We start from the raw sequence: 19031 nt of genomic DNA on the forward strand, positions 1-19031 counted from the left end.
ATTAGAGCTATAGTAGTGGATGTGTAGTAGTGTCTCATTGTTGTGTTAAGTAGGTTTTTGTTCAGTACTTACAGCTTTCAATTTGATAGTGTATCTGTGAATCATCCAAAGAGAATCATGAATAAAGGATCCAGTGTTTACCAAATTTATTTGCTCTTAGAATCCTTTTTACCTCACTTAAATGAATATGTTTAAGGCCTAATAGTGTTCAGCCTTCTGGGAAGAATTACATCATTTGATTAGTATTGTTTTTAACTTCATTCTGAACAAGGGTCTATGGCACAATGATTCTGAGCCAAGCAGCTAGATGAGGCTAACACTGTGAGAGTTAAAGAAAGATCAGCACTAGGAGGTTTGGAAACCTGTTTTTCTGTTCTTGGTTCCCTAGCTCAGCCCAGATGTGTCTAGATCTCGCAGCTGGACTCAAGCTGGTTACATTTTAATTCCCAATGCGCAGATACCAATCATTCCATTGCAGAGATGATAGTAAGATGAGATTTGCATTGTTACACCTGTGCATGCTGGGAGCTGTGGTGACCGAGGTTTTTGGATCGCTCACCGAATCCTCATGGTGACTTTCTGCATGGGTGCTATTAACAGATAGCACTGAGAGGCTATTAGGAGCTTCTACACAGGAAGCAAGAAATAGCAGAATCAGGGTTTGAATCTGGGTCTCCCAGACATCAGGACATTGAAATATATCCTACTACCATGGCAAAGAGGCAAATCAGGAAGATCCTTTGTTTGTCCTAATTTCACAGTAATCACAGAGTTCTGGAAATACTGGCAATCTACCTTTGACTGCTTGGAGTCATCACTGGTCCAGTCTCTTGGTCCTCTTTTCACCTACAGAGCACATTGGAATCATCTTATACATGTCTTCTGGCACACGTGTCTCCCTTGTTTCACTGTCCCTGTCCCAGATACTTGTTAAAAGCCAGGACTCACGCCCCCACCAATGAGATCCTCCCAGGCCTCCATTCTGCACACCCACTCCACTCATTTTCACAGTCTCCATTGGCTCCTGATATTTATACAACATCCCCACCTGTGAGCCAAGTGCTGATTGGCCTCTTTCCACTCCATCAGTCTCCTACACTTCCCCATGTGGATCCTCCATGGCAGGCCAGCTGGCTTCTTACTGCTGTCCAAAAGGGAAGAGCTAGTCTCACTTCCAGGTCCTGCTCTCCAGCTTCTGGTGCCTTCCTTGTGGTGCCCACGTCTCTCTGAGCCCTCTCTGCCTTTGGATGTCTCCCTACCTCTAGGATGCTATCTCAGCAGGTCCTAACCCACAGTGACCCTCCCTCCTCTGAATCCCCATAGAGAACCTTCTCATTACCGCTGTGGGTCACTTATCTGGCTTCCTCGTGCCCAGTCTTGTTCTCTGTAAATGTGATGATTATGGGACTGACTCTTAGGGCTCTTATGCTGCTCAAAAGATTGTAAGACATGTAAAAACACGATAAACAGCCCAGGACCTGTTTCAATAAGGCAAGTATTCAATAAATGAAAATACATGACTGATAAGTAATTAAGATCATGTACCAGTTGCTTCTTTCATTGCTGGGACAAAATTCCCACCAAAAACAGAGAAGGAAGGGTTTTTTTGTTTGTTTGTTTTGTTTTGTTTTGTTTTTGGTTCACAGTTTGAAGGTCCAGTCCATCATGGCGGTGAAAGATTGATGGTGGGAATGCAAAGCAGTTGGTCACATTGCCTCTGTAGTCAGGGAGCAGAACGCATGATGTTTTAGTCTGTCTGGGACTCCAGCCAATGGGATGCTGCCACCCTCCTCAGTTAAATCTGTCTCGAAACACCCTTAGACATTCCCAGAGATGTCTCTCCTAAGAGATTCTAAATCCAGTCAAGTTGACAGTGAAGACTGGCCAGAGTGTAAGTTTCATCTCCGAGTGATGATCTGTGTTGTTCTAAGTTGACTTTCTCATAATGGCTTAACCTCTTGAGAATGGGGTTAACTTGTGAACATTTACACAGAGCCTTAAGCACCGAAGATTCTGGGAAATGCTTGGTGAGGGTGGGCAGAAAAACTCAAGTGTGGGAGTAGGATCCACTCTCCATCATGATCAGTTCTGCTGCCTGAGTGTGGGGCCTCAGCTTGTCTCCTTGGTTTCAGTTTCTTTCTCTCTGCACAAGCCCTAATATTCTGTTTGAACTCAGCATCACCCTTAGTCCCTGGCACCAATTCTCTGTGTTCACTTGGGCATGTCCATTTATCCTCCCAGTCTTCTGTCTCTCCATCCATGACACAGAGAATCACATTGCATTCTTGGTCCTGAGCACAGATGAGGAATCATGGAAAATGATCCCTATAGTGCTTAGCCAATGGTTGCTCTTGTGGGTGTCTTTCCATTTCTATTTTGTTGATAAGCTTGTTGACCATGTTCTTTCAAGGGTTTACAGTAACAGATAATACAGATATGGGGAATCAAATCAAAGAGATTTGCCATGACCCAGAGGCTCTTAGAAGTCTTAAATCAAGGTGTCAGCAGCTTGGTTCTTTCCAAGATCTGTGAGGGAGACTGTTCCCAGCCTGTCTCATAACTGCTGGTGGCCTCAGGCCTGCTGCAGTGTGTAGATGACACTGTCCATGAATGTCCACATCATCTTCCCATCTTCCCTCCAACTCATCTTTCTCCACGTCCAGATTTGCTTTGTTCATAAGGTCACAGTTGCTTTAGGCTCATCTGAAAGTCCTATTTTATCACTTCTATAAAACCCTGGTGTGTTGTGTTGTGTGTGTGTGTGTGTGTGTGTGTGTGTGTGTGTGTGAATGCCGAGACTAGAAAAAGTCAGTGGGTATCTTTCTCTCTGGCTCTCCCCCACTGATTTTGTTGAAACAGGATTTCTCACTAAAACTGGAGCTCACATTTCAGTTTAATTTTCAGCTAGGCTAAAGGCCAGCAAGTCAAAGAAGCCCCCTGTTTTCTGACACCCGAGAGCTTCCTGGGCATCTGAACTCACGACTTTATGCACTAGGCACTAACCCACTGATCTGTCTCCCAGTCTTGGACTCTATTCTTAATGAGATTACACTTTGAAATCCTGAGGGTCAGGGTTCAATTTACCTTTTGTGAGGAAGCAATTTAACCCACAGTGTTGCAAATGACTAATTGGTGTGTTCTCTAGAAAATGTTCTGTTGCAAAATTAAATAAAATAACTTGGCATGAGATAGAAGCATTAGGAAGTACTAAAAACCGCTTGGCAATGGGACCTCTTCGCTTCACTGCCCTTGACATTCACAGCCGTTCTTCTAAGCCAGCTCACGTGAGTGCAGTTACTTTTGACAAAGACCTGTTTCTTTCCACAGAGAAACTCCCAGAATCTTCACCCGAAGTGGTATTTCCCACATATGCTTTCAGAATTGAAAATCTTTCATTCCTGGCTCGTGACATTTTTGTGGGGCCTCCAGAATAGAAATAACCCAGCAGATCTCAGGCAGTTGGCATGCCTTCCCCGTGCGACAGCATGCTACAAACACCCCTACTGTTTATGTGTGATGTATTGTCCTCCTAGGGTTCCTAAATGCATGCAATAAAAACTGATTTAGCATATTGATCTGACACAATCCAGGCCAGCCTGGTCCAATAGAGGCTTATTTACTGGAGACAGTGAAAATTCTGCAGGAGTAGAGTGGGAGTCATTCTCTGAAGTGTTCCTTGCCAGCTCCTTTCACACTATTGCTCCAAGTCCACTGGGTTGGTAGTGGTGCTGATGCAAAATGAAACGTCCAGGTCTGATTCCCGCACTACAGGTCGGCGTCTTTTGAGGGACCGGTCCTAGGATTCCATTTCTAATGAGCCACCTGGGTGGTTCTCATTCACTCTGCATTTGAGAACCAGTGGTCTCTGTCATTCTTCCAGAAAAACATGCATTGTGTTGTTGGAGTTAGATGATTCCCAGAGCCAAAGTCTGTCCAAGGCTGAAGGTGGGGAGAGCCAGGGGGCATGTGTGGGGCAGAGGGCCCAGAGATGGGCTGTAGGCAGGGGAGGAGTCTATCAGCTGTGGCAAGGACAAGTGCGTGCAACCTATTGTGAGGTGACATCTGCTGAACACGGGGAAGGCTGGTGGGTTCCAAGTGTGGAGGGAGACCCAGTAAGGGCTGATGGCTATGACTTTGTTGGCAGGTGAGCTGAACTGAGGAATGGGTTTCTGTCAGCTACAATGTGAAGAAATCTTAATATCTTTCTCAGTCAGAAAATGTGGCTCCTGGGCACAGTTGGAGTAGACAATGGCTGAGGAAGGGGTCTAGCCTGTACCACTGAGGGTCTGCTCAGTGAGGTGTAGCCTTGGGCCTACTTGGGGAGCTGTGTGAAAATTCAGATTTCTGATGTTCAGTTGGCCTTTCTATAAGCTCTAGAGACTGCATTTTCAGAGTTCCCATGTGATCTAACATGTCAGTGGTCCAGGACGGTATTTGGAACCCAGCCTGTAAAGAACTGTGGACCTTGCAGAATTCTAGCTTTGTGAAACCCTTGCTCCTGTTGATGACCTTCTCTGAGGCACACTTGCTTTACCCATTAGATGAAATCTTCCTCCCTCCACACTTTTTCTTCCTCCCCTCCCCTCTCCACCTTTCCTTATTCTTTCCTGCCTCCACTGCTTCTCAGGATGTAGCTCATTTTTAGGCCACATTTGGGCACATGGTAAACATCATTCAATGATGGCTCAAATCTTGTGAGACTTGATGTTCTAGAAGAATCTTGGATGTTGGACTCAACAGAGGGACCCAGTGATTAGAACTGGGTTATAAGACAGTGCCTTGGCCCTAGACAATGCTGCTTCCTGGTTTTTCAGAACTGGAACTAGGAAAATAATATTGCCTGAAATGATATTGATATTGGGGCTGGGTGCTTGGAATATAATCTTATGCATTGAGTACTATTGTCCTTGCTTTACACATGAGAGCACTGAGGCTTGGAAAGAGGTGTGTATGTTATTGCCTGTGGTGTATCAGAGTCATGAAAATCCAGGAAACATGGCTATGGTTCTCAAACCCTCTGTTCTTATCATTTGAGCCAAGTACAAGGTCAGAGTGGCCCTTGAGCCACAACGCTGATCTCAAAAGCAAGATGGGCCTCAGAGAAAGCTATCTAGGGTATTTCTGTGCTCTACATTTCTAGATGTAAAATGGTACAGTTACTTCATAATGGAGTTGGAAAAGCATGCAGAAATTGACCTGTAGGATACTTCCACTGTTGCCAAAAGCTTGACAAGTTCAAAAGAAACCCACAACACAAAAATTGCCTCCTACTGGAAATCCCTTGACCACTTCCTATTGCATTCCTGTGTAAGATCTGACCTTTGACCTTCACCTGGTTCTTCAGAACTCAAAGGGCACTCTGTCCAGGATTTCCCTTCACCAACCTCACTGATTCAATCCTCATTTAGCTTATATGATTGATTTAAATGTCTGACCAAGATCTACTTTGCTTTACGTGCAAAGTATGGGTATTAGTAAATAAATTCATTTAATTCAGAGATCATGTCAGAATCTCAGCCTTTTGTAACTGTTCCTTTTCCTGTCTCTATTCCCAGGGCATAACCTTCAGTAGAAGGACAAATCATCACAGCCAGTGAGCTGCCAAGTGCTGCCCCCACCTTGTCAAAGAGAGCAGCTGGACCCATTTTTAATCAGCACCTCCCAGCACAAACCTCTGGGTCACAGAAGGAGAACAGGCCAGAGTTTGAAACTTTCCAAAGACATTTAACACACATCGGATGCAAAAGGCCACTTAGGTTGTCTTTGTATGAATCTGGTTGATTTGAGAAACAAATTAAAAGGGTGTGACTTTCACTGACAACTTCATATGGACATACTCTACATTTCAACCATATTGTAGATGATGGTTATCGGAAGAGCCCAAGCATTTACCACAGAGCAAGAGATATAGCTTGAGAGGTTATCAGACAATCCCAGAACCAAAGAATGGATGACTACAGGTATCGGGATAACTATGAGGGCTATGCCCCCAGTGATGGTTACTACCGGGGCAATGAGTCAAACCCAGAAGAAGATGCACAGAGCGATGTTACAGAAGGCCATGATGAGGAAGATGAGATCTATGAGGGCGAGTACCAGGGCATCCCTCATCCGGATGATGTCAAGTCCAAGCAGACTAAGATGGCATCCTCCAGAGCTGATGGTCTTCGGGGCCAGGCAGACATGATGGCTGAGAGGATGGAAGATGAGGAGCAGTTGGCCCACCAATATGAGACCATCATTGATGAGTGTGGCCATGGGCGTTTCCAGTGGACCCTCTTTTTTGTCTTGGGTTTGGCCTTGATGGCTGATGGAGTGGAAGTGTTCGTGGTGAGCTTTGCCCTGCCCAGTGCAGAGAAAGACATGTGTCTGTCCAGTTCCAAGAAAGGAATGCTTGGTAAGTAGAAACTTCCAAAGGTCATTTTCCTTGTGACATCCAGTATATGAAAGTAAAGGAGAATACATACAGATATACATATTTCATTATATATGTATGTATATGTATGTATACACACACACACACACACACACACACATATAGTCTGTCAGTTAGACACCTTAAATATGCCATGGTGTCCTGCAGAGTTATATTTTTATAGTCATTTACCATTCAGATGTTATTGAATTATAGAAATAATCAATTGATTGGCTCAAACTTGTATAGCTAGTATCAAAGCTTGCTTTCCTATTCAAATCTGTTTGATTCTTAGCTCATTCTTTGATCTCCAAATCTTATTTTCTTGAATGATAGACTATTCTCCTATTAAACTATCTTCCATATCCAAGTAACAATACATTTTGGAAAGGGTATGTCAGAGATCTCTTCCATCATTCCTTCTTTATGTGTCTTCCCAGAACCCAATGGCATCTGCTCCCAGCTTCTCTTGTACTAAGAGTTAGTGGCTGAGTGCCCATGTGCCTTGGATAACTGATGAGCTTGAGCATGCCCACAGAGTCCCCGTAGGCAGTTGAGAACCATGGTGTGAAACACAGATGGATTCTGAAGGATGGAGGACCAGCTTGCAAGTCAGTTAGCAGACCAGCACAGTCAGAGCCAAGCCTCAGCCATCAGAGCTTGAGGCAGAGAGGACTGTGTGAAGTTAGAGAGCGGATGGGCACAAATGGTGTGGAATAGAAGAGATTCATCATAATAAAGCTAATGGCTTGTCTCGATCCCCAAATGTTCTGAAAACATATCTACTCTCTAAATTTAGTGACCATATAGAGCCCAGGAAACATGCAGCTATTGAGAACTTACTGTGAGTCTGTTTCTCAATCAAGATGAAAAATACTTATGGCCCTCAGGAGTTCTAACTCTGTTCAGCCACGAAACTCATCAATTCAACAAATAGGTACATATTTTTGGTCTACAGTGTGCTAGTACCTGTGATACAGTCATAAAAAATAGCTCTTGTTTCTTAACAAAACCTTTATTTTATATATATATATATATATATATATATATATATATATATCTTTAAAATATTATATATATGTATCATAAGATAAGAAGGTCTTCATGGACACAGAAAAGACTTATTAACTTCAGGGATAAGCACTGGAATTTGCCTGTGTGATTTTAGACCTTGACTTTGGAGAAAGAGTTAGCAAACATTTCTGAAAAGACAGAGATAGTAAACATTTTCAAAGCCAAGATGGCCTCTGTCACAACAATCCAAATGCATTGCTGTAATCAAAATCATCTGGAGATAATGTGTAAACAAATGGACACGATTGTGCTTCCGTAAAACTGAGACTGTGCTCAGGTGGTAGAAGCCAGAGGACTGGGAACTTGAGGGCAGCCTGTGCTATTTAGTGAGACTATCCTCAAATCTGAAAAAAGTAAGAAAACGCTTAGACAAGAGAAATATGAAGAATTGTCACTGAAAAACTCAACAGCAACAAAAACTCCCAAACTAGCCAAACAAAAAGAATTGTCTCTGGGCCATTAAAACGTAAACATTTATGCTTAGCTATAACGCCATTTAAAATGATTAGAACGCTATCAGACATGACCAGGAAAATCAAAGGAGACTGAGTGTGTACAACAGTCAGTATGTCTCAAAGCAAAAAAGGCTGGGAAGTCACTCAGCCTTTAGAAGCCAGTAGAGTTTTAGGGTTTGTGTGTGTGTGTGTGTGTGTGTGTGTGTGTGTGTGTGTGTGTGTGTGCGTATGTGTGTGTATGTGTCCATCCATACACTCACATACACACTATCCAACCTTCAATGTTGAACAGTAGATTTTTAATAATTTATTTATTTGTATTTTGTGTTCATGGTGTTTTGCCTGCTTGTATATCTGTGTGAGCGTGTCAAATCTCCTAGAACTGGATTTACAGACAGTTGTGAGCTGCCATGTGGGTGCTGGAGACTGACCCTGGGTCCTCTGGAAGAGCAGCCAGTGCTCTTAACTGCTGAAGCATCTCTCCAGCCCAGAATAGTAGGTATTTAAAAGGGCAAACAACAGAACAAAATTCCAGCTGAAACCAACCCATCTCTAACTGACTTAATCATTTTGAAGTCATAACTTGTTTTGTGCTGTTCCCAAAGGAAACCCAAGACCCGGTTTATTCTGGCAACGTCAACAATGGTTTAATGCCTATCAGTCCCTCTGGCACCACAGGGCCTAGCAACCCCATTAGCAGAACGGCAGTATTGTGGCAGCTCCAGCCTCTTCCAGGGCAAATGCCGAGGAAACGTAGTTACGATTTGGAGAACCCTCACTGGAGTAATTTTGCCCCGTGTTTACCAAGAAGCTGCTATGAGTCAAACTGAGAAGGGCACAGAGACCCTGAGCAGAGATTCCCACAGGAGACCTCCTGTGTGGCCAAGAAAATGTAAGACCTAGATGTGAATCCAGGTAGGTGGATGGCTGAACGTCTCGAGTTGCCTTTGAGGTTGGCCACATTGTAGAAACAGATTCAGAGAGCCTTATCTAAGTAAGTGCCAAGCAGGGCATGATAGCAAGACTGTCTGACTTTGAAGTCTGTGATCACTCTTTTGTACCACCCTGCCTTTTTCTTATGCGTGGATTGTGGGGGGGGGGGAGCCATGCCCTGGAGCAGGCTTCTCTCCACGTGGGATCATGCTACAGTGGATAATAACTTGAGTCCTGGATTTTGACCACGAGAGTTTGGCAGCTAGCTATATCATTATCAGTCAGTGACCTCAGACAGCTTCCAACTCCCCTAGCTCAGTTTTCCTGGGGAGTAAGTAAGGATAAGGACACATTTGCTGTGAGGACTGAGATAATGCAGACAAAGCCACAGTAGGGACGCCTTCTGAACAACTCAGCCCCCTGCTTTGTGCCCTGCTGCCATCCTGCCAGCATTTGCCTGGATTCTGATTGCACAGACATAATGGGGCAGCCTGGAAGTCAGGGCCAGGCTGCTTGGTTTAAAGTCACGATGTGCTGGCTCTTGGTGGGGCAAGTTACTCGGCTGCTTTGTGTCCCGGCTCTCTCCTCTGTAAAACGTGTTTGATGGTGATGCCTGTTCCATAGGATTTCTGTGAAGATGGACTGAATCCAGCTGTACTGAATTTAATGCAGTTAACTTGGCTGGCTTACTATCTGCACCTCACAGGTGCTCAAGATATCTTTCTTGCTTTTTTGTTTTTTGAGACAGGTTTTCTCTGTGTAGCTTTGCGCCTTTCCTGGGAACTCACTTTGTAGACCAGGCTGGCCTCGGACTCACAGAGATCCTCCTGCCTCTGCCTCCCTAGTGCTGGCATTAAAGGCATGCGCCACCACCTCCTGGCTCTTTATTGCTTTTGGTTGAAGTTATTATTATTATTAACCTGATTGTTTGATAGTTATGAGCCATCCACACTCAAGGCCAGATTTGCCCTGATGACTTTGTACATATCCTTCAGCCAAAATGATGCCTAGTGGATTCCTAAGGTCAAATTGCTTGACCTTAGCGGGAAAAAGGCCTTTGTGTTCCAGTATTAACCCAGAGCTTCCACTCTCCTGATTCCATTCTGTTTTAAAAAGAAACTCTCTCAAGTGAAGCCTCTCACTTGACTCTCAGTTGCCCAAGAAAATAATACAAGAGCAACCCAGGTCTAACTCATAGATCCTTCTTATTTTCTTGCTGGAAAGAAATAAATCAGTTCAGAAAAAGTAAAGATTCTCTCTTGGTATCTTAGTTGTTTCTCTTGAACATCGTGCTTTAGTGAACATGAACATCTGCCTCACTGGGTAGAAAACAGGTCCAAGAACACACGGCCAGCACTGGGGGCTCAGCCATGCTTCTATCCAGTGGTGCTCACCTTTAAGACAAGGCAAATGCCTCTGCTTGTTAATTAAGCATGTCCTTCGTTCTTTTTTTTTTTTTTTTTTTTTTAAATTTTGTACTTTTAATCCCAGTACTCAGAAGACATAGGCAGGTGGAGCTCTGTGAGTTCTGGGCCAGCCAGGGTTACATAGTAAGATTCTATAAAAAAAATTAGATAGATAGATAAATGATACATAGATGAATGATAGATAGATAGATGATAGACACACAGATAGATGACAGATAGATAGATGATAGACAGATGATAGATAGATTGATAGATAGATGATGGATGGATAGATAGATTGATAGATGATGAATGGATAGATGATGGATGGATAGATAGATAGATAGATTATAGATAGATAGATGATAGATAGATAGATGGATGGATAGATAGATAGATTGTAGATAGATAGATAGATAGATAGATAGATAGATAGATAGATAGATGGATAGATAGAGTTTTCACAAAGTTACACCAGTTGGAATGGAAGAAGAGACCATTGTTCTGAGGTAATGTTCTGTCTGCTCTTAGCATGAGAGAAGAGAGGTCCTTTCTCTTATTTATGACAGTGAGCGATGTCTCTGGTTGATGGTGACAGAAGAGGCGAGGTCCTCTCTCTCTCTCCTTCTTGCCTCTCCTCGGCATTCTGGCTGCTCTGTCTCCCTGTTTCATCTCAGGATTCTCTGTCCTTGTCTTGGTCCCTGCTGCTACAACTGTTCGAAAGACTGATGGAGAAGTGCAAACCACGTTTTCATCCATTCACTTGTTCACGTCTTTAAACTGTTAATTATCTGGCAGGAACACGAAATCCGTTTTCAAGTCATCTGTATGTCATTCTTCACTTCCGTTCTCCTTGCCTTCAGGTGACATTACCCCCAGGTCACAGTTCACCCTTGGGGAAGTCTAGGCAGGAACTCAGGCAGGAACAGGAGCAGAGACCATGGAGGAACACTGCTCGCTGGCTTGCTCGCAGGCTTCTGGTCAGCAGCCTTTCTTATTCGTCCTTCATTCTTTTAAATATCTATTTCTTTTATTTTTCCATGTATGTGTGTGTGTGTGCACATGTGTGTGTAGGTTGCACGTGCATGTGTGCGCCCATGCTTTTGGGGGGCTCAGAGTTGATGTGAGGTGTCTCCTTTGATCTCTCTCTACTTTACCTATTAAAGAAGGGCCTCTTGCTAAACCTTGGAGCTCACCAATTCTGGCTAGTCTAGCTAGCCAACTTGCCTTGGGGAATCTCCTGTCTGTGCCTCCCAAGCACTGGGATTACAGGCGACTGCCCAGCTTTTTGTTGCTTTCTGGGGGTCTGAACTCCAGTCCACAAGCTTGTATGACAAGGCCATTACCCATTGGGCCATTGGTTCATTCCTTTTTTACTTTTTAAAAAAAGAGCTGGAGAGTTTGCTCAATGGGAAAGAGTACCTGTTGTTTTGTAGGGAACCCAGGTTCAGTTCCCAGCATCTATGTGGCAGCTCACAATTATTTGCACCTCCATTTCCATGGGATCTGACACCCTTTTCTGTCCTTTCTGGGCACTAAGGATGCAGATGGTGCATTCGTATACATGTAGACACAATACTCATGCATGTAAAAGGAAAATAGTCTCAAAAGTTTTATAAAAAGGTTTTGGCAATTTCATTCATTGAACCCAAGTACTAGAACACCATAAGCATGTGTTCCACTCTGAGCTCCATCCTCGGCCTTTTTCTTTCTTTTTACTAATTAAAAAAAAATTGGTAATAGGGTCTCATATAGTTCAGGATAGTTTGAAACTTGTCATATAGCCAAGGATAACCTTGAATCTCTGACCCTTCTGCTTCTGCCTCCCAAACACTGAGATTATAGGCATGTGTCTCCATGCCTCACCTTTGATTAATTAAAAATACTTTATTTTTAATTATATATGTGGAAGTGGGTATGCACACATGACTGCCCTGTGGAGGCCAGAAGAAAACATCAGATACCCTGGTGATAGAGTTACATGTGATTATAAGTTGCCCAATTTAAGTCCTGAGAACCAAAATCCAGTTCTGTGGAAGAATATCAAGTGCTCTTAATCACTGAGCCATGTCCCCCTCTACTTTACTCATTAAAAATTTGTTGAACATTAATATGTGCCTGTTGCCTCTCTGGTTGACAGAAACACAAGGCAGACCAAGTGTTAGCATCCAGAGAGTGTTATTCTCACAACAGAAATCAGAACATTTGTGAAATACAGACCAACAGTACAGTGCAGTCGTACAGTGCGGTGTTCACAGGTGTCATCTTTTTCAGACAGGAAAGAAACAAAGGCAGTGTGAGGGGGTGAGGCTGAGGGAAAGATGCTTTGCACTGAGAGGTCTTGTTTCTACTGGTGTTGCTCTGCTCTGGGATGGTTCTGTGACCTTGGGCTCACTGGAAGTTTTCCTTCTGAAACGGTATGATATTAGGTGACTGATGGATGGAGCTAATCTCTCTCTCTCTCTCTCTCTCTCTCTCTCTCTCTCTCTCTCTCTCTCTGTCTCTCTCTCCCTCTCCCTCTCTCTGTGTGTATATTCCATAAAGCATGTGTAGGGGTCAGATGAGAACTCACAGTTCTCCTCCTCCACCATGTGGGTCCTGCGGACTGAACCCAGGTCATCAGGATTGGTGGCAAGTGCCTGTACTGTGAGCTATCTTACTGGCCCCTTTTTACTTTGACTGTATCTTTTTCTTCCTTTTTGTTTTAACTTCCTTTAGAAGACAGTTTTCTTATAGTTGCTCATTTTCTTATAGTTAGGGGAAACAAAAACATCCTCCAAGCCTGGTGGTGTATTGTTGTAATCCCTGCTACTAGGAAAGTTGAGGCAGGAGCATGGCTAGCCTGGGTAACTTAATGAGAATTTATCTCAAAATAAAAGATAAAAAGACTATTTAGAATGCAGTTCAATGTTAGAATGCTTGCTTAACACATAAAAGATCCTGGGTTCAGGCCCTAGTATCACTTTAAATAATAAATAAATAAAATAAAATCACCCAAAATAATGGATTTCATAGTAGAAAGTTCTAGACTTCCTGGTGTGATGAAGCATTTATTTGCTTCTTTCAGATGACATTGAATGATTGACAACTAAGAGTCCTGTTTCTTTAACTAAGGTGACACTTAACATGGATGGCACGAAAGACAAGCCATTAGCATCTTTTCTGGGGGGTTGATGACTTGATACCTACTCCTTGCCTTATAAATGGTGTACCCTCTAGCTTTATGCCTACCAAAAGTAAGGGACCCTTGCTGGTAGGCAAATGTGCTGTGCTTGTCTGCAGAGTACTGATTTCCTGAAGGATCCCTTGGTGTATATGTTATGGCTTGTTATTTTTTCTTGCTAATTATAATGTGAAGTCTAGGGAGTCCCATGTTTCATATAGTATTTTGATCCTAACAGGGGGCCCCTGGGATTTGGAGAGGACATAGAACAATGTCAGATGAGGTTAACCCATCAGTACAAATTGTGAGTTGAATCTTCATAATATCTCAGAGAAAGATTTATCATTCCGATTTCATGAAAAGTTATCTTTTAATTATTTTATGTACAAGTGATTGCTAAGTGTCAGCAAAGATCATTTGACTTGTGAGCTACTTTCCCCCTTAGCTTTAAAACCAGAATACCAGTTCCTAAGGGAGAAGAACACTCAATGTCCAAAGGCCTCATACAAACTATGTCTACAGTGCCTACCCTAGATTGTTTTCATGCATTCCTTTCTGTGGTCAATTAATTTCATTCAACTGCTCTTGCTTATCAGCACATAGACCCCAGGATGGCTTAGGGTAGAGTGAGAGCTAGAGACTCTGTTACTGATGGCCATGTGCGTCGATGGCAACTTGATTCCACAGGCAATGGAAAGCTGTTCAGTGTTAAACGTCTTACAAGACTGTGTAGGTCCTGAGCTGGATGCCAGCTGTGGCTGTCCATCAGCACCACCCAAGAAGCTGTAATGAATACAGACCTGAGTTTGGATCCCCAGAATCCATGTAAAAAGTTGGTAATTGTGGTCTATAACTGCAACCCTGCACTGGAGGAGAGTAGTGGTAGAGACAAGTGGATCTCTGATGTTCATCAGCCAGCCAGCCAGCCAGCCAGCCAGTCTAGCCAAGTCAATGAACTTGAGGTTCAGTGAGAGAATTTGTCTCAAAAATAAAAAAATATAGAGAGTGATGGAGGAAAGATAGTTGATGTATGCCTCTGGCTTCTACACACATGTGGCTGGCTATCCACATGCATATACATGCACATACTTATATTGATGAGTACATTCACTATAATCATGTGCACATTTACTTACACAAATATGCATACACCTATACCAGTAAGTATACGTTACACATACCTTATAACACACACACACACACACACACACACACACACACACACACACACGCTAAGAATGTATATTTGGCTCTAAGTTAGTCTCTCTGGCTTTCATTAGAGTCCCTACTGGTGGGTCATGGGCATGAAGGGGTTTTGTTGTGCACTCAAGATAGAGCAGGGGACAGTTGATATGGAAACTCCTTCTGCATGTGAGCTGCAGAGATGCCAGGGCCTTTGCTCGCCATGCCATGCAAGGTGGCACATGATTCCCAGGTGACTTTCCTTATGTTTTCTTTGATAGTCTATCCACTATCTTGACCAGAATGATAGGATGGACATGCATCTGAATCAGACTCAGTGCTTTACAGATTTTCAACTGTTTTCCTGGTCTTTCTCATTTTGTCTTTCCATGACCCAGTGAGATGAGCACAGTATGAACCCAGCTCCCCAGATGAGGGAAGTGTTGCTTGGAGACCTTAAGTGACGGAGGCTGGATTCCACTTCCTAATGAAGTTTTCTGGCCCTGTTCCCCCTTCATTGCTATTCATCCCTGCGTGGGTTACTTTCTGCTAATGAGGTTGGAAGGTTGATTTTTATCATGTGCAGATTTCTTCCCGGGATGCCGAAGAAATGGAAGCTAAAGAGCCGGCGATTTCCCAGAGCCTGTGTAATCTCTGTTAGCTTTCTTCTAATTGAAAGGCAAATTGCAATAATTACACCACCACGGCCGAGAGCTGTAATTTGATAAACTTTCTCCTTTCATCAATTCCACACTCGCATCTGATACAGGACATCTCTAATCTCCATTGCAGCCTGCAAGGTAAATACTGTCTTCATCCTTTCGCAGATGAGAACACGCAGACTTGAAGAGGTTAAAATACCTGGTCTACACCAGCTCGAGACAAAACTAGGATGTGAAACTGGTTATGTCTCACGTCACCTATTGCTTCTCCTTTCCCTTGCTCTACCATCCACGGAAGGCTTTGCAAGTGCCAGGACATACATAATTTTAACCTTTTATGAAACATGCACCGTCTAGTAAGTCACAAGTGAAGATGCTGGACTTGCAGCCGAGTGCTGGAATCAGTGACAACCCATTTCTGTCGAGGATTGGAGTCTCAGTCAGCTGTGTCACGAAGGCCAGGGGACTGCCGGGTTATGCAGTAATTCCTTAAGGCATAGCTGTACACCCAGGGCATGTCGCTGATGGTTTTTCTGTGCTCGCCTGGCACCAAGGATCCCACAGCCACTTATAAAATAATCACTCAGAAACTTATATTAATTAAAACTGTATGGCCTAATGGCTCAGGCTTCTTGCTAGCTAGATCTTACATCTTAAATTAACCCATTTCTATAAATCTATACCTTGCCACGTGGCTTGTGGCTTACCAGTATCTTTACATCTTGCTTCTCCTCGTGGCAGCTGGCGACTCTTGACTCAGCCTTTCTGTTCCCAGAATTCTTCTTTCTGCTTGTCCTGCCTATACTTCCTGTGTGGCTACTGGCCAATCAGCACTTTATTTATTAACCAATCAGAGCAACACATTTACAGCATACAGAGCAATATCCACAGCAAAGGCAGGCCTCCAGAGAGTTGGAAAGCAGCCCTGCCATCTTGCATCAGGCTAAGAAATATGCCCCCTAAGTAACGTCTGTTACCGTGGATAACCCACAGCAGCAGAGGCACAGATGCATCCCCCAAACTGCCCTCCAGCAACCACATTAGGTGGAGCACTTGGGTCCTGTGTGGAGTTCATGACTGCATAGCTGAAATGGGCCTGTATAGGCTGGTGTGTCTAAAGCCCATCTTATAAATCTTCAGCTGAACAAGCCCAAATGATTTGATTTTCATTCTGCAGGGAATTGATTTAGTTCCCAGAGAAGGAAGAGTAAATGTCATAGATATTAACGGGGTTAGGGGGGAGAGGGAAGAAGGGAAGGGGAGTAGATATAGGGTTCTAGAAATGCCATAGCCTGTGACATACCCCCCTGGGGTTCACTGAACAGACTGGATGTGAACACTCTCTTCTCCGGTGGGCTGACCAGGTTGCTCAGAAGTGCAGAGTGAGCACTTTATGTTTCACCACAGGAGATTTTGCTGACTCAGAGGCACACATTAATCTCTGTTGGGGATGTGCAGAAAATAGCCCAACGAAATCTCCTCCCTGCCCTGGCCTCTCTGCCTCACCTCTCCTTGGCTCTGAAGAAGGGAACTATTACCTTTGAAAGAGGATGCGTTAGCTGATTATAAGACAACCATGAGGCCTAAGTTGTTACAGTGTTATAGAACCATGTGATATCAGATGTGAAGAGGATGGAGAACTTCTAGGATTCTCTTCATTTCTAGACCCAGGAAACAGAGCCCCAGAGTGGAAGTAACTTGATCAAGGTCATGAGTCCTGAAACCAGAACCTGGGCCTCCTTGTTACTGATTGTCTTAGTTATGGTTTCTATTGTTGTGATAAAATACCTTGACCAAAAGCAGCTTGGGGAAGGAAGGACTTATTTTTGTCTTATGACTTTCTGGTCACACTCCATTACTGAGGGAAGTCAGGCCAGGAACCTGAAGTCAGAAACTTAAGCAGAGGCCATGAAGGAACACTGCTTACTGACTTGCTCCCCCTCATTTGCTCAACCTGTTTTCTTATACACCCCAGGACCATCTGTGTAGGGGTGGCACTGCCCACAGTGGGGTAGACCCTCCTACATCAATCATTAATCAAGAAAATGCCCTACAGACTTGCCTATAGACCAATCTCATGGAGGCATTTTCTCCATTAAGAGTTCCTCTTCCCAAATGGTTCTTGCTTGTGTCAAGTTGACAAAAACCTAGCCAGATCACTGGCACAGGACTCTTTTTTCTCTACACCCAACCCTCTTGCCTTTGCTCCTAAGAAATAACTATAAAAGCCAGTCAGGTGATCTTTTATCTGCGTGATTTCTTTTTATAGGAGACAATATGTGCATAGGATATATTTGGCTGTTTCCAACAGTGGCTTTGAATTATAAAGGCATTACTTATTTACTGCTCCAGGATTCTCACAGTATGTGCTCCAAGCTTTGACTCAGTGACATGCTGATGTCAGGGCTGTGAGGTTCACATCTCCATGAGTGCCTTTGCCACTTCGTTAAGGTCACGAGGTCAACACCACAGTTCTAAGATCTCTACCCTCTCCTCAGGATAGTTTTCTAAGCAGAGAGGGGAGAGGGATGGTGGACAGCCACCGTCTCCTTCCTTGTTCCCTTTTAGTCTGCCAGGACATAGTACTCTGAGGCCTCTGCAACTTGTCTTCTGCTTTCCTTCCCTTGGTTTATCACTGGCAAAAGACAGGATGAAGATGGCCGTCTTAAAAGCTATGAGTCATCCCTGAGGGTTGGGTGTGGGAGAAATTTTTCGTAAAACTTATCAATACCTGAAAAAAACAAACCAAACCAAGGTTCCTCCAACAAGAAAGAAGAGGAAGCTGGTGGGAATGCAATGGACATTGCCACCTGCACTACTTTTTCCAAGGTAGGCTTGATGTCGTAGCTCGGCATTAACTCTATCTCTGCCATCTTAGACTAGTCAGTTCAGCATCCTGACCCTTGGCTTCTTAATCAATGAAATTAATATATCATCAGCACTTCATAAAACATTTATGAGGATTAAATAAGATAGTGCATAGGGAGGCTGGAGAGATGGCTCAGTGGTTAAGAGCACTTCCTGATACTGCGGAGAACCCAGATTTGGTTCCCAGTACCCACATAGTAGTTCACAACCATCTGTAACTCCAATTCCAGGGACTCTGACACTCTCTGGACTCCACAGGCACTAGACATGCATGTGGTGTACATGTGTAAATGCAGGCAAAACACTGACTAAATGAAAATAAAGCTTGAGAAAGATGATGCATAGAAAGGCTCAGCAAAATTTCTGGCATATAAGAATTCACTAAATATGAGTTTATACCTGTATTTTCTATAGATTTGTTTTTTACAATAAGACTCAACATGTATCCATTGTCCTCCAGTTAATAAGACAGGTAAGTCTTTTGCTTCAAGGGGCAAGTATTTTCATGAAGAAATATAACAGTCAAAGACCACTGCCCATCCACCTTCATTTCTCTGTCAGGAATGAAGGGAATCCTGGAACTCAATGTACTTTGTTTTTGAGGCAGGGTCTTGTGTGGACCAGGCTGGCCTCAGACTTGCTTTGTGGAGAGGATGACCTTTGACCCATCACTCCCCTAGCTCTACTTCCCAGTGCTGGGACTACAGGCTTGCACTTATGCGTGCCTGGTTTATGCAGTGTTGAAAATCCAGCCCAGGACCTCATGCATGCTGAATGAGCACTCACAGCCTCAGCCTCACAAACTTAAACTGTCGGAAGGCCTCCTCCCATTTCTTTTTCCACGGTGCTAGCAGTCCTGCTACCAAAACCAAG

At 43.7% G+C, this 19031-nt stretch overlaps 1 protein-coding gene across 1 annotated transcript in view; it reads left to right on the plus strand.

The window, feature by feature from the left end:
• Sv2b (synaptic vesicle glycoprotein 2B) overlaps nt 1-19031 on the plus strand; it is a 202794-nt gene that overhangs the window by 117712 nt on the left and 66051 nt on the right. The window contains exon 2 of the mRNA XM_059272936.1: nt 5556-6397. Within this exon, the coding sequence (XP_059128919.1) occupies nt 5947-6397 (451 nt within the window). The 5' untranslated portion in view covers nt 5556-5946. The remainder of the gene's footprint in view (nt 1-5555; nt 6398-19031) is intronic.

The sequence above is a fragment of the Peromyscus eremicus genome, chromosome 1, assembly GCF_949786415.1.
Source record: "Peromyscus eremicus chromosome 1, PerEre_H2_v1, whole genome shotgun sequence".
In the NCBI taxonomy this organism is placed as follows: Eukaryota; Metazoa; Chordata; class Mammalia; order Rodentia; family Cricetidae; genus Peromyscus; species Peromyscus eremicus.